The sequence below is a fragment of the Podarcis bocagei genome, assembly GCF_964188305.1.
Source record: "Podarcis bocagei genome assembly, chromosome: 2".
NCBI lineage: Eukaryota > Metazoa > Chordata > Lepidosauria > Squamata > Lacertidae > Podarcis > Podarcis bocagei.
Window position 1 is genome coordinate 16,108,937 of NC_138126.1, and position 27,769 is coordinate 16,136,705.

At 45.3% G+C, this 27,769-nt stretch overlaps 1 protein-coding gene and 1 long non-coding RNA gene across 2 annotated transcripts; both read right to left on the bottom strand.

Annotated features, from left to right (window-relative positions):
- Window positions 1-156: 156 nt before the first annotated feature.
- On the bottom strand, window positions 157-27,544 carry LOC308579658 (uncharacterized protein). The gene is made up of 14 exons (XM_081180591.1): window positions 26,414-27,544; window positions 25,752-25,847; window positions 25,223-25,453; window positions 22,827-22,849; window positions 21,153-21,274; window positions 19,464-19,496; window positions 18,738-19,239; window positions 11,725-12,268; window positions 9,094-9,189; window positions 8,194-8,424; window positions 5,787-5,809; window positions 5,002-5,123; window positions 4,021-4,053; window positions 157-1,891 (listed from the first exon to the last, which is right to left on the bottom strand). Exons 1-14 carry the CDS (start codon window positions 26,843-26,845, stop codon window positions 1,377-1,379), a joined length of 3,003 nt encoding a protein of 1,000 aa, XP_081036717.1. The 5' UTR covers window positions 26,846-27,544; the 3' UTR covers window positions 157-1,376.
- LOC308581346 lies at window positions 15,319-16,829 on the bottom strand. The gene is made up of 2 exons (XR_014004994.1): window positions 15,491-16,829; window positions 15,319-15,435 (listed from the first exon to the last, which is right to left on the bottom strand). It is a non-coding gene; the product is annotated as an uncharacterized lncRNA (long non-coding RNA).
- Window positions 27,545-27,769: the final 225 nt, after the last annotated feature.

The following is a 27,769-nucleotide window of genomic DNA, read 5'->3' on the forward strand; positions in this document are numbered from 1 at the left end:
CTGAACCGCGTTGCTCAGGTTAACCCCCGGGCCCAGTACACTCCCGAACGGATTACGTCCACAACCTGAGGCACCACTGTAGATGTATCTGATTGTTTGCAAGAAGTCACTGTTAGGTTGTGGGCGAACATATCAGACGACACAGCGATTCTTCCAAAGCAGCTCTTTATTTGTAAGCTGGAACAGAACTAAACTGAGGAGCTCAGTCAGCCTGCTTATATAGAGCTCCAGAACAATGTAACTGTTGCCATTTTCTAAAACTATCCAATCACTGAACGTCACTTTTCGATCCTTCATTTGCATACAAAACTATCCAATCACTGAACGTCACTTTTCGATCCTTCATTTGCATAAGTGTCTACAGTCTCCCCCTGCTGGCCCAGGGTGAGAACTTCAGTACATAACAGTCACCTTAGAGAAAATAATTGTATAAATGGGAATTTATTACCACTCCCTGAAATCCCCCAAATTGACTCTGTTCTGTGCTTGGAACTGTCAGAGGCTCTTTCGTTCTGGGGATTAGCAAGTCAAGTCAGGGAGACCCCTGCAAATGCTTTGAGGAACCTTTCCTGGAGGTCAGTAAGCAAGGCGGAGGGCTTAGAAACTATTTACAGAGCAGGATTTGGGCACCAAAATTGTGAGCCTCCATCTTGCTTGCTGGGCTCTGGAGGTTCTTGTGAGATCTCACACGGCCCCTTCTGGCAGTCACCGCCCCCAGTCTCCCAAACTCTATTTATTTGTTTATTTTTGTTTTGACAAAATGCACAAGGCTGCAAATGCCTAAGTGAGTCGCGTGCAAATTTTGGATCTCTTTGGACAGAGAGATTATGCTGAATTGCCACATAAGCTGAGGGAAAGGGATTTTGGTTGAGACGACTGAAATGTCATCATGGTGATGAGTTGTTGGCATGAGGGTGAGTGTTCATTCTTTCCAGAACTAACTGGAAGTTCTTGAAGATTCCAGAAGATTCTGGAAATTGCTAGAAGCTGTCAGAAAGCTGGACCTTTCGTCAAGGCCACATCTGTGAGAGGAGCTGCTTCAGTTCTAACAGAAGCTGTATAAAAACTGTGTTTAGTCCGCATTTATCTGGCAAGCTGACAGAATGCAAGAAAGCGATATGGGTCGCAAAAAACAAAGCCCGGAAAACTCAAAGAAACACTTCAGCAGACAAACTGTAAATGGGAACCATTATGCTTTTGACCCGGTAGTAAAATACATCTGTCTGTGCTTAATTGCCTCTGTGAGTTACTGCCTTCGTTGTCAGGGTCAGAGCTCCTGAAGCGCTTTGATGTTGCACATCTCTCTGCTGATTTAGGACTGCTGGCATTGAGAAGCATACTTAGCAGTGAACTGGGAAGCTTGTCTGTCTCTACACTCAAGAGAGTATCAGGTTCCCTTTCTTCCTCACGTAAAAGTAGGGCTGGAGGGTCTCTCCTGAGAAGGAGGCTGCTGGGAATGAGTGGAGAAGGGCTGCTGTATCTGCATCGTAAAAGGACACCCGTCCCCCTTCACAGTTCAGGGCCACTCGGATCCTCTTGGGCTCTCCACCCAGAATCGAAACAGGGTGCCCATTGCAGGTGGAGACCCTGTATTGATCACTCCACTTCCCTATGCGCCAGAACCCTTCCTTAGGACCAGCGATGAACTCGCCTTTCCTCTTCACAGACTCTTTGGCCACTCCCACGGCCCATTGCCCCTCGCTCCCCACAGCCACTTCCCAGAAATGTCTGCCTTCCTTGAACGCCTCACGTCCCAGTACATAGGCATAAGTGTCAAATCTCTCAGGGTTGTCTGGCAGGTCTTGATAGACTTTCCCCCATCTCACTCTCTTGCGATCCTCAGACAGGATGAGGCAGGGATTTGCTGTGTCTGAATCCAAAGTTACGTTTTCTGTGGGGGCAGAGGAGGAAAGAGAAGAGAAACGACGTCAACTGGGAAGCTGACTTTTCCTTAGGCACATGACAGAAAGAGCATCCCCTCTGAAATGAACAGGGACTCCATGGCTCTGCATTCGAGACAGGGATGTTCATAAAGTTCATATTAAGTTAATCTTACTGTGCCCATTTTTCAGATGTGAGGACTGAGGCTGAGAGACAGTGGCTTGTCGAAGGCCACCCCCACCCGCACCCTCAGTTCATGACAGAGGGAAGTCAAAGCAGGGACTCCCTAATTCACATCTTAATCTTTTACCTCACATCACATGACAGACCATGCTTGATATGTCAGGTAAATCTGGCAGCAGGTGCTCTCGCCCGCCTTGTAACCACCATTCAGGTTTCAGTTGTATATTTAAAGTATGTTATACTCCATCCTTCCAGGTAGTGCATAAAAAGCAAGAAAGTGGTTAGGTTACCCTGCCCCCCCGTGTGAAATGTCCTACTTGGGACTCATGACAGCACATCAAAGAATCATAGTGTTGGAAGGGACCCAGGGGTCATCTAGTCCAACCCCTGCAATGCTGGAATCTCAACTAAAGCACCCATGACAGATGGCCGTCCAACCTCTGCTTAAAAATCTCCAAGGAAAGAGAGCCCACCCCCTTCTGAGGGAGACTGTTGCATGTTGTGCAAAAGTCACAAAACGGAACACCAAAACCAAGGTACTACTGTATATAAAATCAAACCAAAAGCAATAACCCAATAACGCCCCCCCAAAAACCCCCACATTCTAAAAGGGTGTTGGATATCAGTAAGATCAACCAAAGGCCTGGTTAAAAAGGAACATGGTTGCCTGGCACCTAAAGGTGTGTAATGTAGATGCTAGGCAAACTTCCCTGGGGAGAGCATTCCACAGATGGGGAGCCACTGCAGGGAAGGCCCTGTTCTTGTGTTGCCACCCTCTGAACCTCGAGGAGGAGGCACACGAAGAAGGGCCTCGGAAGATGATCTCAGGGTCCGGGAAAGTTTATGTGGGAAGAGGCGGTCCTTGAGACATTGTGGTCCTGAACCATTTAAGGCTTTATAGGTCAAAACCAGCACTTTGAATTGGGCCCAGAAACTAATTGGCACCAACTTAAGTTTCTGAACCATCTTCAGGGGCAGCCCTACGTATAACGCTTTGCAGTAATCTAACCATGAGGTTACCAGAGCATAGACCACAGTAGTTAGGCTATCCCTGTCCAGATAGGGGTGTAGCGCTCTGGGCCACTGAGGCAACCTGAGCCTCGAGTGACAACAAAGGATCCAGGAGGACCCCTAAGCTACAAACCTGCTCCTTCAGAGGAAGTGTAACCCCATCAAGAGCAGGCAACCTCCCAGCCATACCAGCTGTACCTTTCCCAGCTCTTATGATTCCCTTTTTGTGGTGTCCAGGATCAGGCCAGACTGGACTTCTGTTTTTCCATTGAGCCTTTCCCCCTGGTCTGTGGTGCAATTCTGCCCTGCTCTTTTAAGTTTATTCAGGTTTCTCTAGTTTAAGCAGAGAAGCCATGTCTCCCCTCCAATACAAGACCCCAATCTTGCAGCGACGCTGGACCACTGGAGTTCACACTCAGGGAGCCCCCAGCTCCCTCCACTGACACCAGAACCAGCTTAATTTCTCGCCCCCAAAGGCTGTTGCAGCCATTTTCTGAGCTATTTGTGTTCATGCATTTCCCACTCTTAAACCTTACTCTTACATAAAAGGGGTGGGGATCTTGTATGGCTCAAAGGGATATTTCCCCCTCATGTGCCGGGAGCCTTTGGCTTCACACCACCCCTGTGTCTTATGGAGATTGGGCACAGAAAAGCCATCCACCCTGGGCTGGGGGCTTCCTAAGAGTCTGCAGGATCAGGCCAAGAGCCCATCTAGCAAGCATGCTGCTCTCACGGAACAGATGCCTCTGGGAAATAAGGGGAAATAAGGCATGGAAGGAAGAGCTGCAGTGGCCTGGTCTTTTGAGAAGCGGACACCATCTCTCCTGAATTAGTGCCTCTGTTTGATTCAGAAATGGCTGAATAAACTCAGCCAGAATGAGCGGGGTATGAATAAATTATTATTATTATTATTATTATTATTATTATTATTATTATTATTTGTACCTTTTCGCAGCTTAAGTCCATATTCCACAGTGTCTGGAAGAGAAAAGGGAACAGAGATTTACCATCACACCATCATTCAGATAACAAATCTGGAAAGAACAATATGAGCTCATGAGATTGTAGCCAGGTGTTGTGGACTACAAGTCCCATCCTCCCTAACCACTGGCCACGCCAGCTGGAGATTATGGGAGTTGTAGTTAAAGCTATCTGAAGCTCTCCATACTGGCTATCCCTGCATAACCAGGGCAGGGGTGATGTCAAGGTTCAGGCCTGCTCAAATCTTGGGAGGAGGAGCAGGACCCCCAGAAGATCACCCCATCCGCAACAAGATCCAGACACCCCTGTTCCAGGACGGGAGGCCTCAACCCCAGTCCCCTCTGCTCCTGGCTGGCTCCTGGACAGCCCCCCTCTCTCCTTCTGCCCCCCTTACATCAATCTCAGGGCCAAAGGAACAGAGGAGATGACCAAAGAGCTGTAGGTGAGGCTACCTGGGAAATGGGTGAGATGTGTGAAAGCACCGAAAGTGCGGCTGAGAGATGGGAAGAGGTCAACGACAACTTTTTATAGACAACTTGTAATCGTGCAAAGTCAGAATGACCCCGAAATCACCCCTGCCATCTGAGATCCCAAGACGGCTCCATGAGATTTCGCAGGAGCCTCTCAGGGTCCTGTAAACATGGGAGAGGTCTTAAAAGTGATTTGTATGGTGGCCAAACCCTTCCTGGCAAGAACTTTCAAGCCCTTTACCTTGCTGACTGGAATCTGGGAGGCTCCCCCAAGATCTCACAGGAGCTTCCAGAGCCCAGCAAGAAGGGGTTACCGTCCATTTCAACTGCCTAAGTAAAATCATTTGTGAATCATCTACATATGAAAGTGTGGCTTTTAGATATTGAAAGAAAATAAATAAGCCTTTCCTGGCACTGCTAATGAGCTGGAGCCTTTCATGAACAATTTTAAATATTTTCAACCCATCTTTACTACCTCTCAATTTCTTCATGACTCCCTCCAGGAAGGGATTTATATCACAAAAGTCCCAGATCCTCCACTTCAGGACAGGAGGAAAAGCCACCGGAGGAGCCTCTAAGTTCTCCTTCTCCTGAGACCTGGGAGGAGAAGAACAAAGTCAAGTCACCATCCTTCCAACGCAAGGAGCTTTCTGACAAGGCAGGTGTCTCATCCTGATTATAAAGGCACCATGGATATATCATGAAACTCGGGAGCAGAGTTCTTCCTATGGCAAAAAGGAGCATCAAGGTGACGTCTGAATCTAGAAAGTATCTAAGAAGTTGAAGGAAAACCGACACACACCTGCGTTCAAAGCATTTTGAATGAAATATATGAAGAGGAAACTGAAGATAAAGAAGCTGATATATGCAAAATTTTTTTGGGAAGAAAAATGAACCATACTGGATCCTTACGCAGAGATTTTAAGACTACACCAGATTTAGTGAGGCATTTCAAGTGATTAATGAGCAAAATAAAATAGATTTGGTATGTGCATTTCTGAAATATAAGGAAGTTCAGAATCCTTTAGAATGGCTTTTGCAATTAACATTATAAATGTGTTTTAGGACAGTGGTTATATTTTACAAATGGACAAAAAAAATAAAAAGTAAAGCAGTATGTTCTAAACATGGGGGGGTTTGTAGTTGTCTGGAAGACAAGCCTCTCAGCGGCTGCTATTCGCGATGGCTGGTCAAAGGCCTCGGTGCCTCTGAAGTGACCTGTGGGTTTTGCACTGGCATCTGCAGATTCCCATCACTTACCTCTGCAAGAAGCTTCTGATATCCTGGAAGGAAAGAAAGAAAAAGATATCCGTGGAGCCATTTCTGCGGTCAGTTATAAATACTAAGCAGTTGAAGTGGAGAGAGGTTAGCCAAGACCCCCAATAAAATACGCAGTGCCACAAAATTTTGGAATAACCATCAGATGGCAAAAGTCAGCCACTCCAGTGATGACTAATAAAAGGCCCCTTTCTTCTCTTTTGACCAAGTCACCTGAACACCTGAGAGAGTCAGTCCCACCTCCTTGATTTGCCATTTTGCCTGCAGTGGATGCTGACTCCGTGTTCACATGCAACTAATCGGTTCACTGCTATGTACATCCCACACTCAATCATATCCTATGAACCACCCTGAGACTTGTGGGTATAGGGTCGTACACAAACTTATTTTAATAATAATGATAATGATGATGATGATGACAATAATAATAATAATAATAATAATAATAATAATAATAATAATAATAATAATAGGTCACCCCCTCTCTGGCTGGACCCAAGACAGCATCTGAATGAAAAAGTGATGCAATGCCAATTTGGAAAGCCTGTGCTGGAGGCAGTATCAGTTGTATTCAACTCGCTTTTACTCAGGCACACTGAAATTAATGAACCTAAGATAGTAATCCCCATTAATTTCAATTGTCTACTCTGAGGAAAGATTAATTGAATACAGAGCTCTAGTTGCTTGTGGGCTTCCCAGAGACCTTTGGTTGGCCAATGCGAGTACAGGAAGCAGGAAGGAAAGGGCCTGTGGTTTGATCTAGCAGGGCCCTTCTTGTCAGCTCAGGGGTGACAACTTGAACAAAATATTTTTTTGGGGGGGAGGGACATAATCAATCAGAAGATGCAGTACAAACACACCATTTCAATAGAAGTGTCCATTATTTATGGGGGGTCTGGCCCCCTCAAATATTTTACTGGGGCGTCCAAGGGACCTCAGCCCCTCAGAGTTGGCTCCTATGCTGACACCTTTTACCATTCATGTACTGTTTGTTTCTCTTACAACAGTATTTTTATGTGGGGAAGGACTAAGAAATGCCTGTACTATGAAGCAGCACACTCCACCCTCTCGCATCAGGATGAGGCCTCACCTAGAATCATAGAATCATAGAGTTGGAAGAGACCACAAGGGCCATCGAGTCCAACCCCCTGCCAAGCAGGAAACACCATCAGAGCACTCCTGACATATGGTTGTCAAGCCTCCGCTTAAAGACCTCCAAAGTAGGAGACTCCACCACACTCCTTGGCAGCAAATTCCACTGTCGAACAGCTCTTACTGTCAGGAAGTTCTTCCTAATGTTTAGGTGGAATCTTCTTTCTTGTAGTTTGGATCCATTGCTCCGTGTCCGCTTCTCTGGAGCAGCAGAAAACAACCTTTCTCCCTCCTCTATGTGACATCCTTTTATATATTTGAACATGGCTATCATATCACCCCTTAACCTCCTCTTCTCCAGGCTAAACATGCCCAGCTCCCTTAGCCGTTCCTCATAAGGCATCGTTTCCAGGCCTTTGACCATTTTGGTTGCCCTCCTCTGGACACGCTCCAGTTTGTCAGTGTCCTTCTTGAATTGTGGTGCCCAGAACTGGACACAGTACTCCAGGTGAGGTCTGACCAGAGCAGAATACAGTGGCACTATTACTTCCCTTGATCTAGATGCTATACTCCTATTGATGCAGCCCAGAATTGCATTGGCTTTTTTAGCTGCCGTGTCACACTGTTGGCTCATGTCAAGTTTGTGGTCAACCAAGACTCCTAGATCCTTTTCACATGTACTGCTCTCAAGCCAGGTGTCACCCATCTTGTATTTGTGCCTCTCATTTTTTTTGCCCAAGTGCAATACTTTACATTTCTCCCTGTTAAAATTCATCTTGTTTGTTTTTGCCCAGTTCTCTAATCTGTCAAGGTTGTTTTGAAGTGTGATCCTGTCCTCTGGGGTGTTAGCCACCCCTCCCAGTTTGGTGTCATCTGCAAATTTGATCAGGATGCCCTTGAGTCCATCATCCAAGTCATTGATAAAGATGTTGAATAAGACCGGGCCCAAGACAGAACCCTGTGGCACCCCACTAGTCACTCTTCTCCAGGATGAAGAGGAACCATTGATGAGCACTCTTTGGGATCGGTCAGTCAGCCAGTTACAAATCCACTGAGTGGTAGCATAGTCAAGACCGCATTTTACCAGTTTCTTTACAAGAATATCATGGGGCACCTTGTCAAATGCCTTGCTGAAATCAAGGTAGGCTACATCCACTGCGTTCCCTTCATCTACCAGGCTTGTAATTCTGTCAAAAAACGAGATCAGGTTTGTCTGACATGACTTATTTTTCAGAAATCCATGCTGACTATTGGTGATCACAGCATTCCTTACCTCATTCCTTACAGCATTCCTCACCTGCAGGAGTTCACTCGCTGGCTCCTGAAGCTTCTCCTCCATCTCCCGGATGGCGCGTTCAAGAGAGGAGAGTTCCCTGGAGAGTCTGGCCAGGTGCTCCTCCCTTTGGGCTGCTATCTCCTTCTCTAGTTCTTCCATTTGTGCCAGAAGAAGCTTCTCTTTTTCTTCCAGAAACTGGTGCAGTTGCCTGAACTCAGCCACCATCTTTTCCCTCTCTGCTTGCATTTGCTTCTGCACCAGCAAAAACAGGAAAAGGAAGAGAATACATCAGATATCTAGTCTGCTGTTGCATGATAAAAAGACCAGAATTCACTTGGAAGGGCATGTCTGTCATTTTAGAGAGATCACGGCAGTAGGAAGAGAGTTTCATAAAAATCTACAAGCCCACCCCCTCCTTCAAATGGTCTTTCATGCCCTGTATTTCAGTTTCCTCACATACTGATTCTAGACCATGGGTAGGCAAATTAAGGCCCAGGGGCTGGATCCGGCCCAACTGCCTTCTGGATCTGGCCCGCGGATGGCCTGGGAATCGCCGCGTGGATCTGATTCTGATCTTTTGGGCTGCACCATTTCCCTCTCCCTCACACACACCACGGTGGCGCCTCCTCCTCCCTTCTCCCCGCCCTGCCTAGAGCTGAGAGCAGTGGCGGAGGAGGGAGGAAAGCAGGGAGAGGGGCTGGGGGAGAGGGGGGAGTGAAGCCCCCCTTCACCGGGATCCCCCTCACCCAGGCCTGAGGTCGACCCCCGATTGCATCTCCTTTCAGTCTCCAGGTGTGTGTGTGTGTGTGTGTGTGTGTAGTTTGGCCTGCCACAAGATCTGAGGCACAGTGAACCGGCCCCCTGCTGAAAAAGTTTTCTGACTATAACACTTTTGCACTTCCAAGAAACAGTGATGCCTACAAGCAGGTCTTGGCTTTCCTTTTCTGCATCTGCTTTAAACACCAAAATTTTCTTTCTCTCCTTTCTCATGTTGTCTAGGCAGCTGCTGATCTGATCCTGAAAAGAAAACAAAATTAGATAGATTGGATAGTGAAGGGGTACAGTTAGGGTTACCCCAGAAAGCCCTAAAAACTGTTTGTGAATTCCCCCCCTCCCCAGCCAGGCCTCGGAGTACGCATTTTAAAAACTGCATTTTCCTCTAAGACAAAAAGCATGAGCTAAGCAGTCCTCTCTGTAACAAAAACGCTGTAACAACTCAGAGCTGAGAACAGTAAAGCTTTCGCTTCCCAGATCCAAGATAACCTTGTCCTGGTACATTGATTTGCAACATACTTCCGGGAACAGAGTCAGAGAATGAAAAGCAACATTTCTATGTAAGAATCTGTGAAGGGGGAGAGGAAAAAAGGGGTTTGAAAAAAGGATAAAACCTGCTTTTAAAATGTTTTTGGTGCAGCCTGTCTTTTGTGAACTGAATCACACAGGTGCCTCTGCCCCCCCCCCCCCAGATGGCAAAATAAAACGCTCTTTCTCTGGATTAACCCCTTGGTGTCGTTTGGCTCCTTTTGTCTCTTCTCGGGTGCTAGATGATAGATAGATAGATAGATAGATGATAGATAGATAGATAGATAGATAGATAGATAGATAGATACCATATTTTTTGCTCTATAAGACTCACTTTTCCTCTCCTAAAAAGTAAGGGGAAATGTGTGTGCGTCTTATGGAGCGAATGCAGGCTGCGCAGCTATCCCAGAAGCCAGAACAGCAAGAGGGATTGCTGCTTTCACTGCTCAGTGATCCATCTTGCTGTTCTGGCTTCTGAGATTCAGAATATTTTTTTTCTTGTTTTCCTCCTCCAAAAACTAGGTGCGTCTTGTGGTCTGGTGCGTCTTATAGAGCGAAAAATACGGTATATCTTTATTGTCATTGTCCCATGCAGGACAATGAAATTGCAAAACTACATAAAACTACATAAAAACTACATAAAACTACCACAAAACTACATAAAAACTACATAAAACATTCAAAAACCCCTAAAAACTCTAAAACCCTATTTTAAAATACACTATACTGTAGAAACCCCTTATGCTGCCTTTAGAACCAGAATTGCATTTGCATAGAAACTGTTTCTCAGGCGGCTAGTCTGAGAATCCCAGCTGGTTTGCTTTTTCTTTCCCTTTTTCAAGCGTTTTAGTAATATCAGACAACTGAATCATATGCTTGCTCCCTGCCCCACAACCCCGGGTCCTTCCAGAGGTTCCCCTTCATTCCTGCCCCCTGCCCTGCCCCACCTTCCAGTTCTAGGAGCCTTCACTGGGAGCTGCTTCCAGAGGAAGAACTGTGGGAAGTGACTCCAATATGCTGCAGGGGGACATAGAGGGAAATTCATCCCTCGAAAAAAAGAAATGTTTTTTGAATCGAGTTTTCAGAAGTTTTAAGTTTCACAAGGCTGCACAAAACTCCTGCTACAGGGGGTGGGGAGAATACATTACAGTGGTACCTCAGGTTAAGTACTTAATTCGTTCCGGAGGTCCGTTCTTAACCTGAAACTGTTCTTAACCTGAGGTACCACTTTAGCTAATGGGGCCTCCCGTTGCGCCGCCAGAGTACGATTTCTGTTCTCATCCTGAAGCAAAGTTCTTAAACTCAAGCACTATTTCTGGGTTAGCAGAGTCTGTAACCTGAAGCGTCTGTAACCTGAAACGTCTGTAACCCAAGGTACCACTGTATCACAAGGTTATCTTGGCATTATTCCTGCATTGCAGGGGGTTGGACTAGATCAGGCATAGGCACATTTTGGCCCTCCAGATGTTTTGGACTACAATTCCCATCATCCCTGACGAATAGTCCAGTTAGCTAGGGATCAGGGGAGTTGTAGGCTAAAACATCTGGAGGGCCGAAGGTTGCCTATGCCTAGACTAGATGACCTTGGGTCCCAGAGGAAGAACTGTGGGGAGTTTCTCCAATATGCTGCAGGGAGACATAGAGGGAAATTCATCCCTTGAAATATGATGAAATGTTTATTAACAGTGTTTTCAGAAGTTTCACAAGGCTGCACAAAGGCTCCTGCTAGAGGGGGTGGGGAGAATGCATTATTTCAAGAGTATCTTGGCATCATTCCTGCCTTGCATGGGGTTGGACTAGATGACCCTTGGGTTCATTCCAACTCATAATCTTGCAGGCCTGGCTTGTCTTCAGCTATTCCATGCCCCAAGCAAATCCAGAGCAGAGGCGTAGCATGGGCCAGCCTGGGGGGGTGCCTGTCATGAGCTGTTGCGTCCTTTGCACAACGTCTTCCATCTGAAGGACTAACAGGCTGGCATCCTGCCAGCTGCACACAGCTTTTGCAAGTCTCAGAAAGTGGTGTTAGGCTCGCAGTGCACTGTGAGACTTGCACCCCCCAAAGCAAGGCAGCACCGGCCATGTTGCTTGGCCAAGGTCCCCACTACATGGCCGAGCAGGCGGCGCAATGCCCCCCCTCTTAGCCCCAGTTACTGGGGGTCGCTCCACTGGCACAACTTGTCCCCATGGGGTTCGGCATGCCCCGGGCACCAGCAAGGAACGCTACGCCACTGATCCAGAGTGTTTTCCTACCTTGTACTCCAGGGACGCCTCCTCTATAGGAACTGCCTCGTGGCATTTGTGCTCCTTGGCTCTGTCACAAACCAGACAGATGGGGGCTTCATCCTCCTTGCAGAAGAGCTTCAGGGGCTCCTGGTGCTTCTCACAAACTCTCCCCTTTCCTTCTGCCTCCTTTTTTCCACCCAGAAGGCTAAATTTCTGGGTTATTTCCACAACATTTGCCAGCTGCAGGTTTCCCCTGATGCTGCTTTGCTCCACCCTTTCCCTGCACTGAGGGCAGGAAGCCTCTCCCTCGGATTTCCCCCAATACAGGATCAGGCAGGATCGGCAGAAGTTGTGCCCGCACTCCGGGATGATCACTGGATCCTGGAAATACTCCAGGCAGATGGAGCAAGTGGCTTCCTCGCAGAGATCCATGACGGGACCTCCAGAAGCAGCCATGGCCACCGCTCCAGGGAGAGAGAGTTGGTTTCGTTTTCTTTGCTTTTCCGTCTGCAAATGAGCGTGTTTCCTTTCCAGGAAATTCAGACTCAGTGCATCCAAATATGATATGGAGCTGTGGAGTTAGCTGGAGCAGAGAGCCTCTTTCGTGTAGAGGAAATTAATTCCTTTATTTCAAAAGGAATGCTCTGGGCGGCTGCTCATTAAAGGAGCCATTTCCAGTGAGAGCAGGAGAGAAGTGAGGTTGTATTTTCCCTAACTTCACATGAGCTTCAGACTAATTTTAAAACCGATGAATGAATCCTAACTCCATTGCCCCCACAAATTGCTCCATTTCTAGCTATTCGCCTCAATGTAAAGAGTAGAAGCAGCCCAACACTCCATCAGCGTGGCTATTTTTAGTGTGGACAAAATCACCCACCTCTCTGATAACGTGAAAAAACACTGGGTCCGCCCCCTAGGTGAAGACTGGGATCACACAGCATTTTTAGCAATATGAGAAAATTGGGTCCTTCATAATCAAAAAAATGACTGGGTCTTTTTTAATCTGCTGTGAAGACCCAGTGAAGCTGAAAGGAGGGAGAGTCAGGGCACACAGAATGAAGGACTTCTCTTGTTACCGGAAAAATCCGAGGGCTCCTTTGGACAAAAAGTAAAGACACCAACCAGAGTTGTTGTTGTTGTTTAGTTGTTTAGTCGTGTCCGACTCTTCGTGACCCCATGGACCAGAGCACGCCAGGCACTTCTGTCCTCCACTGCCTCCCGCAGTTTGATCAAGCTCATGCTGGTAGCTTCAAGAACACCATCCAACCATCTCATTCTCTGTCGTTCCCTTCTCCTTGTGCCCTCCATCTTTCCCAACATCAGGGTCTTTTCCAAGGAGTCTTCTCATGAGGTGGCCAAAGTATTGGAGCCTCAGCTTCACGATCTGTCCTTCCAGTGAGCACTCAGGGCTGATTTCCTTCAGAATGGAGAGGTTTGATCTTCTTGCAGTCCATGGGACTCTCAAGAGTCTTCTCCAGCACCATAATTCAAAAGCATCAATTCTTCAGCGATCAGCCTTCTTTATGGTCTAGCTCTCACTTCCATACATCACTACTGGGAAAACCATGGCTTTTACTATATGGACCTTTGTTGGCAAGGTGATGTCTCTGCTTTTTAAGATACTGTCTAGGTTTGCCAACGCCTTTCTCCCAAGGAGCAGGCGTCTTTTAATTTCGTGACTGCTGTCACCATCTGCAGTGATCACCAACCAGAGTAAATTGGAGCAAATCAGCAGCCCGTAGGCTTGGTCTTTATTGAACTGTTGCAACAGGGTGTTCCCTCACTTGCAGGAGAGAGGAAAAGACCCAGAAAGATGGTGTGCAAGACCTTATAAAAACTTTTGAAATTCCCATCCTCTAGGTCAAGCCCACCCCCAGAAACATCATGCATACATTACAGAAAGGAGGGGTTGAGGGAGGAGTTGTGGTGGTAACCTGAGTGTCCTGTCACCTGGCTGGTTCCCTTCTCCTCCTCCCCATGAGTCATTTTCTGAAGACAAAAGGTAGTCACAGTTTCCTGACCCCTGAGGGAAGATCTGATCATTGTCCTTTGTTCCAGTCCATGCTGAATCCACTCCCATATGCAAGTTCTTTGTGATCTTGATGGTCTTCTGTCTAGGACCATCAGGGTTGGCATAGCAACTGGGCAGGGCCCCTGTGGATGTGCTGGGCTGGCCTGTATCAAACCTTCCCCATTTTGTAGTCCTTCCTTCATGGAGTAAAATAAAAGTGGAGCAGTGCAAATCCGATGTATGGTTGATTTTCTATGAATTTATAACAGAAGTGTAGCCTATGTAGTGTGTGAGTGTGTGTGTGTGTGAAGTTTGTACAAACTGAATGATGTGTTCCTGCTACACTCTTCACACCAGATTTTGTGCAATTCCGATTAATTTTGCAACATGCAGAAGGGCTCAAGGGTGACATGAGGGAGGGGATCCCAGAGACCGTGAAATAAATATTTAATTGCCTCCCCAAGGGGTCCCTGCCTCAGAAGGATGACTAGGACCTCCGAAGGAGCGCGATTGAAGGCTCCGTACCGGTCGGGAAAAGACAGAGACCACACCAGGATTTGGAAAAAGCAAAGCCTGATCTTTGTTTAAAGAACAGGAGAGGGGGAAAAAACACCACCACAAAAAACTGTTGCAACAGGGTCCCCGCTCACGCAATGACATGAAGTCAGAGACCCCGAACAAAAGGACTGCCTTGATTCTTATAGCTTTTGATTTTCATCCAGATCAATAGCAGCGGAGGTGGCGGGAAGCGACAGGAGTGGTGCGAAGAGTGGATTAACATAAGGTAAGTAGGATGTTGAAAGACTTTTGGGAGGTGTCAATTTGCTGAAGGGCTCAGGTGCTATGTGTTATTTAATTTTGGATCTGCTTAAATGGCTTTTCCTTTATCTACAGGAAAGCCTCCGCAACTGCTGATAATCCACATGCAGATGTGAGGCTGGATGTTTGAGATGTTCAGGAAATGGCTAAAATATTAATGTGAAATCCTATTCTGTATTGCTATCCATTCAGGTGTGATAGCCTGATGTTTGCATACTTTTTGGAAAATAAAACTGCTTTATTTTGAGCTCATGTCTGTGTGCATTCATGGTATGGTTTGCAGACCCCGTAGGAGGCAGTGTGGTGGATTGAATTTTGGCAGCCTTTTAGATACAATATTGAGTCAAGTACATACATTTTGAAATACTTAGATTGTTACAGTGGTACCTCGCAAGATGAATGCCTCGCAAGACAAAAAACTCGCTAGACGAAATGGTTTTTTGTTTTTTGAGCTGCTTCGCAAGACGATTTTCCCTTATGGGCTTGCTTCGCAAGACAGAAACGTCTTGCAAGTTTGTTTCCTTTTTCTTAACACCGTTAATACAGTTGCGACTTGACTTCGAGGAGCAACTCATAGAACGCGGTGTGGTGGCCTTTTTTGAGGTTTTTAAAGACTTTGGTGATTTTTGAAGCTTTTCCAAAACTTTTCTGACACCGTGCTTCGCAAGACGAAAAAAATCGCAAGACAACAAAACTCGTGGAACGAATTAATTTCGTCTTGCGAGGCACCACTGTACATTCTTTAAAACTACATTTTGGATACATTCAGAAAAGTACAGCATACTATGGCATTTCATTAAAGATATATTCACACATACATTTTGTAAGGGAAACACATTTTAAAAGGATAGCTTCATGGAGAAAAGAGGTACGCTTCATAGAGAAAAGATTCATTTCAGTAAGGGCACCTCAGGGAGAATACATTTAGACTCATTTCAGTGAGACATGAATAGCAACAGGCACGTTCCATTAAGATGATGCAAAAAAATGGAAAAGGCACACATTATATCACATTCAACGATGCGTAAAAAGTCACAGTAAGAAGACATATTCCCAACGATGTGTTCTTCAAGGCACAGTTTATTACTGCTGTGGGGCTTTTGGGTAAAATGATATCATTATGATCATTTTCCCTTTATTCCCCTCTCTGACCTTGATTCTCTTATGACAACTGAGGCTGACAAGTGGAAAAACAAACTCGGACTCTTTTTGGAAAAAGGTGAGCGATGGGGGGGCATGGTAAGAGTTATAGAAAATGTGGCAAAATTGGACAGGAATATGATTTTCTCCTCATAGGCTGTGAGCTCAAGTTCTTGTATGTGCCAAATGCTACAATGCTCCTAATTTTGGGGCGTTTCCATAGGAAAAACCTCCTGCTTGATGTTTTTATTATGTTTTTAAATATGCTGTAAGCCGTCCAGAGTGGCTGAGGAAACACAGCAGATGGGTGGGGTATTATTATTCTTATTTTATTATTTAAGAAGTGTGCCCCACTCAAAGGTAATAGTTTGCATGCTAAACATGCGGTCCTTGATCTAACGCCACTGTCTCACACCCACCTTTAACTGATGAATGAGTGGGAAGGGAGAAAGAGAGACCGGGCCGTAGCTAGGGGGTAGTGAGGTAGGCCCCTGCCAGGGAAACAGGTGAGGGGAGGTGCAAAATTGGCTAAAAATATGTCCATAAATAAAACTATTGATTATTGCCTCATAAGAAAAGGTTTTGTGATAGGAATTTTGAGGTCTTAGATATATTGTAATGTTCATAAGCGTACCAACCAAGCACGTACATAGATCAGCACAGGAAGACCGACCTGGAACCATTTTGATTCCTAAACTGAGCAAATGTTTTCTCTGCAAGGTCAAAGTGGGTAACCTCCCCATTGTCTCTTTCCTCACAAATCCTGTCTTAAGGGCACATTTAAGATATGAATAGGGTGTGAGCCTGTGACCTGGCCCAGGAACTAAGTATTTATCATTACAAAAGATGGGCCAGGCTCCCCAGGAAATCCAATCAAGTAACCTGCCAGACAAGAGATAAGCAAGGACAGGAGAATTTCTGTTTTACACCACCTTTTCTGTGATGTATGTGTGCTGTTTCTGGGGTTGGTCATGATCTACAGGGTGACAATTTCAAATGTCTTTATAAGGCCTTGCACGCCATTTTTCTGGGTTCCTCCTCTCTCCTGCGGGTGAGGGGAGCACCCTGTTGCAACAGATCAATAAAGATCAGGCTTACTAGCTGCTTTGCTTCTCAATATTCTCTGGTTGGCCTCTGTTATCTTCTCCTACCAATAGGGAACCTATGTGTCAGGGAACTACCATCAGAGGGAAGAGGAGAGGAAAGTCGCTCCAATGATGCAGGGGAGGGAACTAGCAAGGAGAGAGAGAGGGTTCCCACAGGGGAAAGAAATCCAGGGGACACCAGGGAGAAAGGGGAAGCCGAGAGCAAGGCGGAGGGGAGGCTCAGAGACTCTTCCAGTGAAATCAGCGGAGAGAGCACAGGACCTCCGCTTGGCACGCCCACGCTGCGCAGAAGGCTTTCACGCAGAGAATCTAGGAGGAGACTTGGAGTCAAGCAACTTTTATGTTGGAAGAAATTTAGGTCCCGCCCACTGACGGATTCTGCCAGTGACTAAGACAGCCGCGTTTCAAGGGCTGTCAACCGGGGAAAGTTTTAGCTACACAGCTAGCTTGGAGCAGTTTGCAGTTTACGCACAAGCAACCCCAATTCCCATTACACTATGTAAGGACTCTATATGGGCTCTTGGATACCCCATAAGGGAAAAGGGCAATTTTTGTTCACAGCAGTTTTTAATAGATTGTGAATTGAATGGGTGGAGGGGTTGGAGGAGAGGTGGAAAGAAAAGCTAATTTGTCCATGGTTGGGGGTGCAATCTGGACACTTCTGCCAGGGGCACAAAATCACCTAGCTATGGCTCTGAGAGAGGCGAATGCTTTTAATATTTATGGCCAGAGCCTGGATCAGGTAAGGAAGGAAAGGGATTCTGGAGCTTCGAACTCTATGACCAGTTCCTTGCTGAAGGAAAAGGGAAACTGAGAGCAGGATTGAGGCTGAGGGAAGTTTCAAGTGGTACCCATTCAAAATTCAAATTTTATTCAGAATAGTTGATGGTATTGTCTATAGGAGGCTGTCTCTCACTGTCTTTCAGGAGTTTGAAGAACTAAATCAGAACAAGAGCGAGAGTAGGATTGTTTTTTTATTCCAATTACTAGGTCACTTCCTTTCACCTCTGTTCCCACTGCACCTACTGAAGGAGCTAATTCCCAAGGGAGAGCATGAGAGACAAAAGGCGGGTTTCAGCTGCTAGAATAGGGATTGCTGCTAGGTGGAAGTCACAAACTATACCCAGAAAAGAGGAATGGATTTGTAAACTAAATGACTATTTAATTTTGGCAAAATTAACTGCTATAATAAGAAATCAGTTGAATCAAAAATTAAAAAGGAGTGGAAATGTTTTGATGAATATATGGCAAAATATTGTTCAAAAAAATATGCTAATATGCCTAGATTAAAATGTGAAGTACTGGATGGAAGAAAAATTAGTAAGGAAAGATAATTAGAATATAGAGATGACTTGAGAAGACTGTAGAATGCAAAGATTTTTATTTTTTAAAAAAGTATTTTTTATTGGTTTTACAAAAAAAATTTATAGACAAACAAACAAATAAAGAAACAAACAAACATGTATAATTTCATATCCTTTTTTTCATAAACCTCACTTCTCTGACTCCCCCAGACCTCCCCTTTCTACATCCCAATTTCCAAAATTATTTCAGCAAATCCTAAACTTGATTTTATCAAATGTACCCTTCTTTATTTTTTTCTTTTACTTGTAGAATGCAAAGATTATTGTAAATTGTATAATGTGGAGGAAATCGAGTGGGGGCGGAGGGAAGTGGGAGGAGGGAGAAAAGAATAATGATGGATTGAGGAAATAGAAACGTAAATGTATGGAGAGATGGGGAGGAAGTGGTGTTGGCTTTGGCACATTTGTATTATAATGTAATATGTGAAAGGCAGGTTTCAGGACTGGCAGGAGAGTCAAGCAATCGGTGCGGTTTACAAAAGTGGCCTGAGAAAAGAATTACGCCATGACAGAGACTCGGGTCAGCCAATCACTGTTCTTCCAATACGGCTTCCCCTTTAGTGCCTCTGAGAAAAGTCTGTCTCTCTCTACACTCAAGAGATTGTCAGGTGGCCTTTGGCAGACACGTAAAAAAAGGGTTGGAGGGTCTCTCTTGAGAAGGAGGCTGCCGGGAATGAGTGGAGGAGGGCTGCTGTATCTGCATCGTAAAAGGACACCCGTCTCCCTTCAAAGTTCAGGGTCACTCGGATCCTCTTGGGCTCCTCACTTGGAAGAGGGAACTCATGGGGGGAGGATAACTCGTACCCACCGCCCCACTTCCCCAAACCCCAGATCCCTTCCCTAGTATCAAAACAGAACTTGCCCTTCCTCTTCACAGACTTTCTGGCCACCCCCACCCCCCACCCCTCCTCACCTCCCACAATGACCTCCCAGAAATGTCTGCCTGCTGTGAAACCCTCACATCCCAGCACATAGCCATATGTGTCAAATCTCTCAGGGTTGTTTGGCAGGTATCTAAACACTTTCCCCCTTCGCACACTCTTTCGATCCTCAGACAGGGAGAGCCAGGGATTTGCTGTGTCCGGATCCAATGTGACGTTTTCTGTGGGGGCAGATGAGGAAAGAGAAGAGAAAGGACGTCAGCTGGGAGACTGACACTTCTTTAGACACATGAGAGAAATATGAGAAGGGTTTTCATGCACTGCGTTCAGAACTGGGGTGCTCCTTAGGTTCTTAATAATGATTCTTTAAACATCTGCAGTTCTTTCAAAGCACTTCACACCTCTCTCTCTTGAAACTGTGCCTCCTTTAGATCCTGAAATTTACCTTGATGCAGCTGAAGTCCAGAGTCCAGAGTGTCTGGAGAAGAAAAGGGAAGAGAGATTTAGCATCACACCACCATCCAGAGAACAAATCTGGTAACAACAATATGAGCTCCTGAGATTGTAGATGTGGTGCCAACCCATCAGCCCGAACCACCAGCCACACCAGTTGGAGCTTAGGAGAGCGGCAGCTGAAAATGTCTGAAAGCCACCACAATGGCCATCCCTGCATAAGCCAGGGCAAGGGCAATGTCCAAGTTCTAGGCCTGCTAAGACCTGAGAAGAAGAGCAGGACCTCCAAAAGACATCAGTATCAACCTTGAGATGTAAGATCTCTTCCAGGACTGGAGATCTCATCCCCAGTTCCCTCTGATCCCAGATGGCTTTTTGACAGCCCCCCGCCTCCTTCACATCAATCTCAAGGCCAGAGGAACCGAGGAGACTCCTGAGAGGCTGTAGATGAGGCAACTTGGGAAGTGGGTGAGGAGTGTGAAATGGGTGAGGAGTGTAAGGCCTGGCGGAGAGATGTGAAGCAGTAAAATACAACTTTCTACAGAAAATGTACGCGAGGGTTACTTTCCTGGGGATTGTGCATAAAGTTGTGTAATGTCAGAATGCCCCATGGAATTGCCCCTGCCATCTGAGAGCTCGGACAGCCCTGCGAGACCTCGCAGGAGCATCTCAAAGCCCAGTAAGCAAGGAGGATGGCTTAAAAGCAAAATTCCGTGTAGGGATCAAAAGCGCTTTTTCTCATGAGAGCCTCCATAGCCCAGCCAATGAGGGCTTCCTGCTTGCTTTCTGTTTATTTATCTGCAATCCACATAAAAGCTTTTTGTTTGTTTGTTTTGTTTTTTAAATAAAATTTATTGATACAACAAGAAAAAAGAAAAAGAACACAAATACCAAACTGCACACAAGAGTAACCATAGACACATAATTTTCTTAGCAAATAATAAAACATCTATTGGTCTTAACACTAAAGACCCAATCTCCCGTCTAGTCCATATTTCAAATTCATATTACTTATTGCCAATACACACTTTTATCATAATTAAACTTATTCTTAATAAATCTAATTTCTTATATCTACCTTGCAACTATTACTGAAGTTCCTCGAATGCTGCAACAGAATTTAAACTATTATATTTTTTTCAGATATTCTTTGAAAACCTCCCATTTTGAAACAAATTCCTCTTTTGATTTATTCTTTATTTTTTCTGATAAACCATCTAATTCGGCATATTCTGTCAGCTTTTGAATTCAATCTTGTATAGAGGGGATTTCATTACTCTTCCATTTTGCTGCGATCAAAACTCTTGCTGCCACCGTCGCATATAAAAAGATAACCCTTCCTCTTTTGTGGAATATCCAAATCTGTTATTCCCAGGAGGTAGGCCTCTGTTTTTTTATTGAAAGAGATCTTTAGCATTTTTTGCAGTTCTGCATGGATACTCTCCCAGAATACCTGTATTTTCCTACATATCCACCACATATGGTAGAATAAAAGTTTTGATTGTGTAAGTAAAACCAGCATGATGTGAGTCATCTGTATATTAAAGTGTGGCCTCTGGACATTGAAATAAAACAAAAACATAAACCTTTCCTGGTATTACTAATATTACGTATGACCTGGAGCCTTTCATAAACACCTTTAAACGTCCAGTATAAAATCCCTGTTGCCTTTCTTCATTACCTTTGAACTGCTTCATGACTTCCTCCAGGAAGAGATTCATATCACAGAAGTCCCAGATCTTCCACTTCAGGGCAGGAGGAAAAGCCACAGCAGGATCCTCTAAGTTCTCCTTCTCCTGAGACCTGGGAGGAGGAGAGCAAAGTCAAGCCACCATCCTTCCAATGCAAGGAGCTTTCTGACAAGGCAGGGGTCTCATCCTGATGATAAAGGCATGATGGCTATATCATGAAGACTTGGGAGCAGAGTTCTTCCTATGACGAAAGGGAGCATCTAGAGAGCACCTAACAAGATGAAGGAAAACCGACACACACCTGCTTCCAAAATATACAGAAGGAAATATAGGAATATGAGATTGAAGGTAAAGAAGCTGATATATGCAAATTATTATTTTTTTTTGAAGAAAACTTAACAATACAAGGGTCTTAGGCAGAGATTTGGACTACACCAATTTTAGTGAAGCATTTCAAGTGAATATAATAATAATTATTTTTTAGCCCAGTGGTTACATTTAAAAAAGGAAAAAATATTAGAAATTAAAACTGTATTTTCTAAACGTGGAAGATTTTAAAATATGTTGCAGTTGTTTTGGGGACAAGGCTCTCAGCGGCTACTATTCATGATGGCTGGGCCGTGGTGCCTCTGAAACCACAGGAGGGGAGTGTCCTCTGGGGCTCGGATCCTGATCGCGGGTTTCTCACTGGCATTTGGTTACTCGCTGTGAAAACAGGATGGTGGACTAGATGGGCCACTGGCCTGATCCAGCAGGGCTCTTTTTCACATTCTTATGTCTGAAGAAGAACCTGCAGAAGCCAGAAATAATGCTGGATACTTAAGGGTAAGTTATAGTGAAGATATTTCACTATGGAACTGGCGGAAATGACTGGCAGAATTCGAGACCAGGGAGAAGAGTCGGTGGAAGAAGATTGGAAAAAAATTAAAGTATATTTACAGAAACATTGCAAAATTAATGAATGTTAGAAGGATGCTGGAATGAAGTTATATGGTTTTAGCAGAAATGTAATAAAGAATTAAGTAAAAGTTGATTGATAATGGACCAAATTTGTTCTAAATTATAGAACAAAAATTGAGAAAGATGGAAAGAATCTGCGGAAACTATTAATTGAATTAGAATACAAAAAGGGAGGTATGAGGAGATCGATGAAACAAGTAAATGAAAGGTAAAGATATGGAATATTGGATGTATGTTTTTTTAATGTTATTGTTCTTTTTTACTGTATTGTTTTTTATGTTATTCTTTTTATGTACTGCAATGTAATGTTTGTCTTGTTAAATTTTTTGTTGTTTTCTCTCTTTTCCTTTTTTTTGTAATCCCTAAACGTCTAATAAATATATATATTTTTTAAAAAAGATATTTACAAGCCCCTTTGGGGTGTCCCCCCCTTTTTGTATCAATTGCAGAGTAAAAATGAATCCATCACAGAGAAGGGCCTTCAGAGATATGCAGTGGGAATGGCTTCCTGTCTGTGATTGTAGATGGGACCAATAGATACAAATGACTGCGAAAACGTGTCCCTGTTTTTGTCTGTGATCTTGTTAAATGCATGATGGAGTCCTAAGCTATCTCTGGAAGGAGGAACTGGAGAGTGAGTTTCCCACCTGTTAAACTGGAACATTCATAGCATCAGAATAAGGCAGGGGTTTTCCATCACTTACCTCTGCAAGGAGCTTCCGATATCCTGGAGGGAAAGAAAGAAGATGTCAGTGGAGCCATTTCTGCACTGATCACTGCAGTGATGACTAATAAATGCTCCCCTTCTTCCCTTTTGGCCAAGTTGTCCAAATAGCTGAGAGATTCAATCTCACCCTGGTTTACCATTTTGCCCTGCAGTGCATGCCGGCTCCATGTTCACCTGCGACCAATTTGTTTACTGCTAGGTACATCTCATACTCCAGTCACAGATCCCAGGACAGCACCTGAAGGAACACGCACTTGATGCAGTAATGATCACCAACTTGGAAGGGTTTGGAAGGTTGGGTTATGAAAACTAGCCACAAAGTGTGGGAGGCAGTATCAGTTGTATTCAACTAGTTTTACTCAGATACACTGAGGTGGCAAGAATACACAGAGGAATTATACCAGAAAGATATGGATGGCTCATACACCCCAGGTAGTGTGGTTGCTGACCTTGAGCCAGACATCCTGGAGAGTGAAGTTTGGAAAACTCAGCAGTGGCCAGAGGACTGGAGAAGATCAGTCTACATCCCAATCCCAAAGAAGGGCAGTGCCAAAGAATGCTACAACTACCGCACAATTGCACTCATTTCACACGCTAGCAAGGTTATGCTTAAAATTCTACAAGGAAGGCTCAAGCAGTATGTGGACCGAGAACTCCCAGAAGTGCAAGCTGGATTTAGAAGAGGCAGAGGAACCAGAGACCAAATTGCAAACATGCGCTGGATTATGGAGAAAGCTAGAGAGTTCCAGAAAGACATCTACTTTTGCTTCATTGACTATGCAAAAGCCTTTGACTGTGTCGACCACAGCAAACTATGGCAAGTTCTTAAAGAAATGGGAGTGCCTGATCACCTCATCTGTCTCCTGAGAAATCTCTATGTGGGACAAGAAGCTACAGTTAGAACTGGATATGGAACAACTGATTGGTTCAAAATTGGGAAAGGAGTACGACAAGGCTGTATATTGTCTCCCTGCTTATTTAACTTATATGCAGAATTCATCATGCGAAAGGCTGGGCTGGATGAATCCCTAGCCGGAATTAAGATGGCCGGAAGAAATATCAACAACCTCAGATATGCAGATGACACAACCTTGATGGCAGAAAGTGAAGAGGAATTAAAGAACCTTTTATTGAGGGTGAAAGAGGAGAGCGCAAAATATGGTCTGAAGCTCAACATCAAAAAAACGAAGATCATGGCCACTGGGCCCATCACCTCCTGGCAAATAGAAGGGGAAGAAATGGAGGCAGTGAGAAATTTTACTTTCTTGGGCTCCATGATCACTGCAGATGGTGACAGCAGTCACGAAATTAAAAGATGCCTGCTTCTTGGGAGAAAGGCGATGGCAAACCTAGACAGCATCTTAAAAAGTAGAGACATCACCTTGCCAACAAAGGTCCGTATAGTTAAAGCTATGGTTTTCCCAGTAGTGATGTGTGGAAGTGAGAGCTGGACCATAAAGAAGGCTGATCGCCGAAGAATTGATGCTTTTTGAATTATAGTCCTGGAGGAGACTCTTGAGAGTCCCATGGACTGCAAGAAGATCCATCCTCTCCATTCTGCAGGAAATCAGTCCTGAGTGCTCACTGGAAGGACAGATTGTGAAACTGAGACTCCAAGACTTTGGCCACCTCATGAGAAGAGAAGACTCCCTGGAAAAGCCCCTGATGTTGGGAAAGATGGAGGGCACAAGGAGAAGGGGACGGCAGAGGACGAGATGGTTGGACAGTGTTCTTGAAGCTACTAGCATGAGTCTGACCAAACTGTGGGAGGCAGTGGAAGACAGGAGTGCCTGGTGTGCTCTGGTCCATGGGGTCACAAAGAGTCGGACACGACTAAACAACTAAACAACAACACACTGAAATTAATGAACCTTAGATGTTGTTGTTGTTTAGTCGTGTCCGACTCTTCGTGACCCCCTGGACCAGAGCACGCCAGGCACTTCTGTCTTCCACTGCCTCCCGCAGTTTGGTCAAACTCATGCTGGTCGCTTCGAGAACACTGTCCAACCATCTCATGGGGGATGACAGAGAACCTTAGATAGCCATCCCCATTAATTTCAATGAGTCTACTCTGAGTAAAGGTTAATTGACTACAAGCTTATACCTCTGGGAATCACAGATGGGGAGAGCCCCATTGGCTTATGGGCTTCCCAGACACCTCTGGTTGACCAATGAGAGAAGAGGATGCTGAACTGAAGGGGCTTGCAGTTTGATCCAGCTGGACCCTTTTTTGTGACTCCAGAGCTAATAGTTTTCACCCTTCATGTACCAACTGTTTTCTTTACAATGATATTTTTCTGTGGGGGAGGACTAAGGAATGCTTGCAGTCTGAAGCAGCACACTCCACCCTCTCACATCAGGATGAGGCCTCACCTGCAGGAGTTCACTCTCTGGTTCCTGAAGCTTCTCCTCCATCTCCCGGATGAGGCTGTCAAGAGAGGAGAGTTCCCCGGAGAGTCTGGCCAGGTGCGCCTCCCTTTGGGCTGCAATCTCCTTCTCCACTTCTGCCATCTGGGCCAGAAGAAGCTTCTCCTGTTCTTCCAGAAACTGGTGCAGTCGCCTGAACTCAGCCACCATCTTTTCCCTCTCTGCACCTGTTTGTTTCTGCAGCAAAGAGGTTGAAAGAAGAGAACAGTGGGCCAAAATCAGGCATCTAGTCTGCTCTTGCAGGATGAAGAGGCCAGTTATCCCAATTCCCTTGGAAGGCCACTTCTGACATGTTCAGCAGAGGAAGAACTTCGTAAAAATTTACAAGCCCCCCCCTCCTTTAAATGGTATTTCATGCTATGTGGGAGATCAGACTGTTCAAAAAGAAACCTCTTTCTCTATTTCATATTCATTTTCACATATTTTGATTTAAGACTACAGCACTTATTCACTTCCAAGTAACAATGATGCTTACAAGCAGGTCTTGACTTTCCTTTTCTGCATCTGCTTTAAATTCCAGAATTTTTTCTCTCTCCTTCCTCACATTGTCTAGGCAGCTGCTGATCTGATCCTGAAAAGAAAAGAAAATCAAACTTTGGTTGCCTTTTTCTTTGTTGGAGTTTTAGTATTCATAATAACAGGAAAGTTGAATCACCTGCTTGCTCCCTGCCCCAAAGACTGTGGTCTTTGTCATCCAGGGATCCTGTGGTGCAATGGGTCAGTGTGTCTGGCTGTTAACCAGAAGGTTGGTGGTTCGAGTCCAACCAGGGACGGCTGTGGGCAGAATCCCTGCATTGCGGGGGGTTGGACTAGATGGCCCTCAGGGTCCCTTCCTACTCCACCATTCTGTGATTCTATCCCTGCCACCTCCATTGCTCCTCCCTCCAGCCCTTTCCTAAGGGAGCTGATTCCAGAGGATGAACTGTGGGTGAGTTACTTCTGCAGGCAGGCAGGGGGACATTGGGGGCACTGCACTCCCCTTAAAAAAGGAAATGTTCATTGAAGAGTTTTGGAAGTTTAGTTACTGTTTGGCTGCAGGAGGGGAGAATACATTAAAACATTTTCTTGCAAGGCCCCCCTTCTCTGTATCTCTTTCACCCTCATCATCCCAAAAGGAAACCCAGAGAGATTTCCTACCTTGCACTCCTGCAACGCCTCCTCCAGAGGAATCACCTCGTGGCTTTTGTGCTCCTTGGATCTGTCACACACCACACAGATGGGGCTTTCGTCCTCCTTGCAGAAGAGCTTCAGGGGCTCCTGGTGCTTCTCGCAGACCCTCCCCTTTCCTTCTGCCCCCTTTTCCCCTGGAAGGGAGACTTTCTCGGCTCCCAGTATTTCCACAACGTTTGCCAGCGGCCGATTGGGGATGAGGGTCCTGTGCTGAATGATTTCTCTGCACAGAGGGCAGGAAGCCTCTCCCTCGGACTTCTCCCAGCACTGGATCAGGCAGGATCGGCAGAAGTTGTGCCCGCACTCCGGGATGATCACTGGATCCCGGAAACACTCCAGGCAGATGGAGCAAGTGGCTTCCTCGCAGAGATCCTGCACGGGAACCCCAGAAGCAGCCATCGCCAGGAAGAGAGCGAGGTTGGTTGCCTTTTCTTCGCTTTCCGCGTGCGAATTGCTATGTTTCCGTTTCCCGGGAGGAGATTACTCCACGGTGGCGACTCGAGATTTCCCTTCCGCTCCGCAGATGTGGAGTTAGCAAGGAGATCTGGGATATTTCCTCTCCCGCCCAGGAAATTCAAGCAGGACGACTGAGGATCTCGGCTGCCTTACAGATGTGTCTTTAAGTGGGACAGGGTCTCTTTGATATGGAAATTTATTTATTTGTAATGAGAATGGGCAGAATTCCTTGCTTCTAATTTAAAGAGCCATGCACCTAGGAGAGGCAGAGATAAGTGCTTTTGATTGTTTTTTTAGCTTCACTGCCAGCCTCGAACGCCACTGAATGAATGACTGCCGACTCCTTCCAACTGCAGGTCACAATGTTCAGCCCAAACTCCACTGCGATGCACATTCCCACGGGACAATTGGACCCTCGTCCGCAGCCACAGACCTGGGAAATTTTTAAGCTCCTCTTCAGGACCAGTTTCTTCCCATTTCCCCCCCATCCGTTGATCCCATCTCCAGTCTGTCCATCCTCTCAGAAAAATTAACATTAACCATGGAATTTTTTTAAACCATTTTGTGTGTGTGGGGGGGGGAGTGTTCTCTCTTTTTACCTGTGGTATTTTATAGCTTTATATACTGCTAAAGTATTATTGTTTGGTGGTTGATACATATTTTTCTGTGTATAAGATGCCCCCATGTATAAGAAGACCCCTATTTTTTTAGCCCAAAATGAAGAATTAAAAATATTTTAAACACCAAACAGAACAACTTTGATATTTTATTAAATATCTAGGCAATCGCCAAAACCTGTGAGCTAAGCCTTTTTGTAAAAAAAAATAAAGTGCACTTCTATGTCTACTCAAGAGTAAGTTCAAAGGG

Bases quoted from the DNA above. Each gene is read 5' to 3' on its own strand.
- LOC308579658 (XM_081180591.1), bottom strand. From the start codon at position 26,845: ATGGCTGCTTCTGGGGTTCCCGTGCAGGATCTCTGCGAGGAAGCCACT. The intron at 21,275-22,826 runs GTAAGTGATGGA...TCCTCCTCCCAG, and splicing joins ATCGGAAGCTCCTTGCAGAG to GTCTCAGGAGAAGGAGAACT. The intron at 8,425-9,093 runs GTAGGCATCACT...TTGCTGGTGCAG, and splicing joins AGGAAAGCCAAGACCTGCTT to AAGCAAATGCAAGCAGAGAG.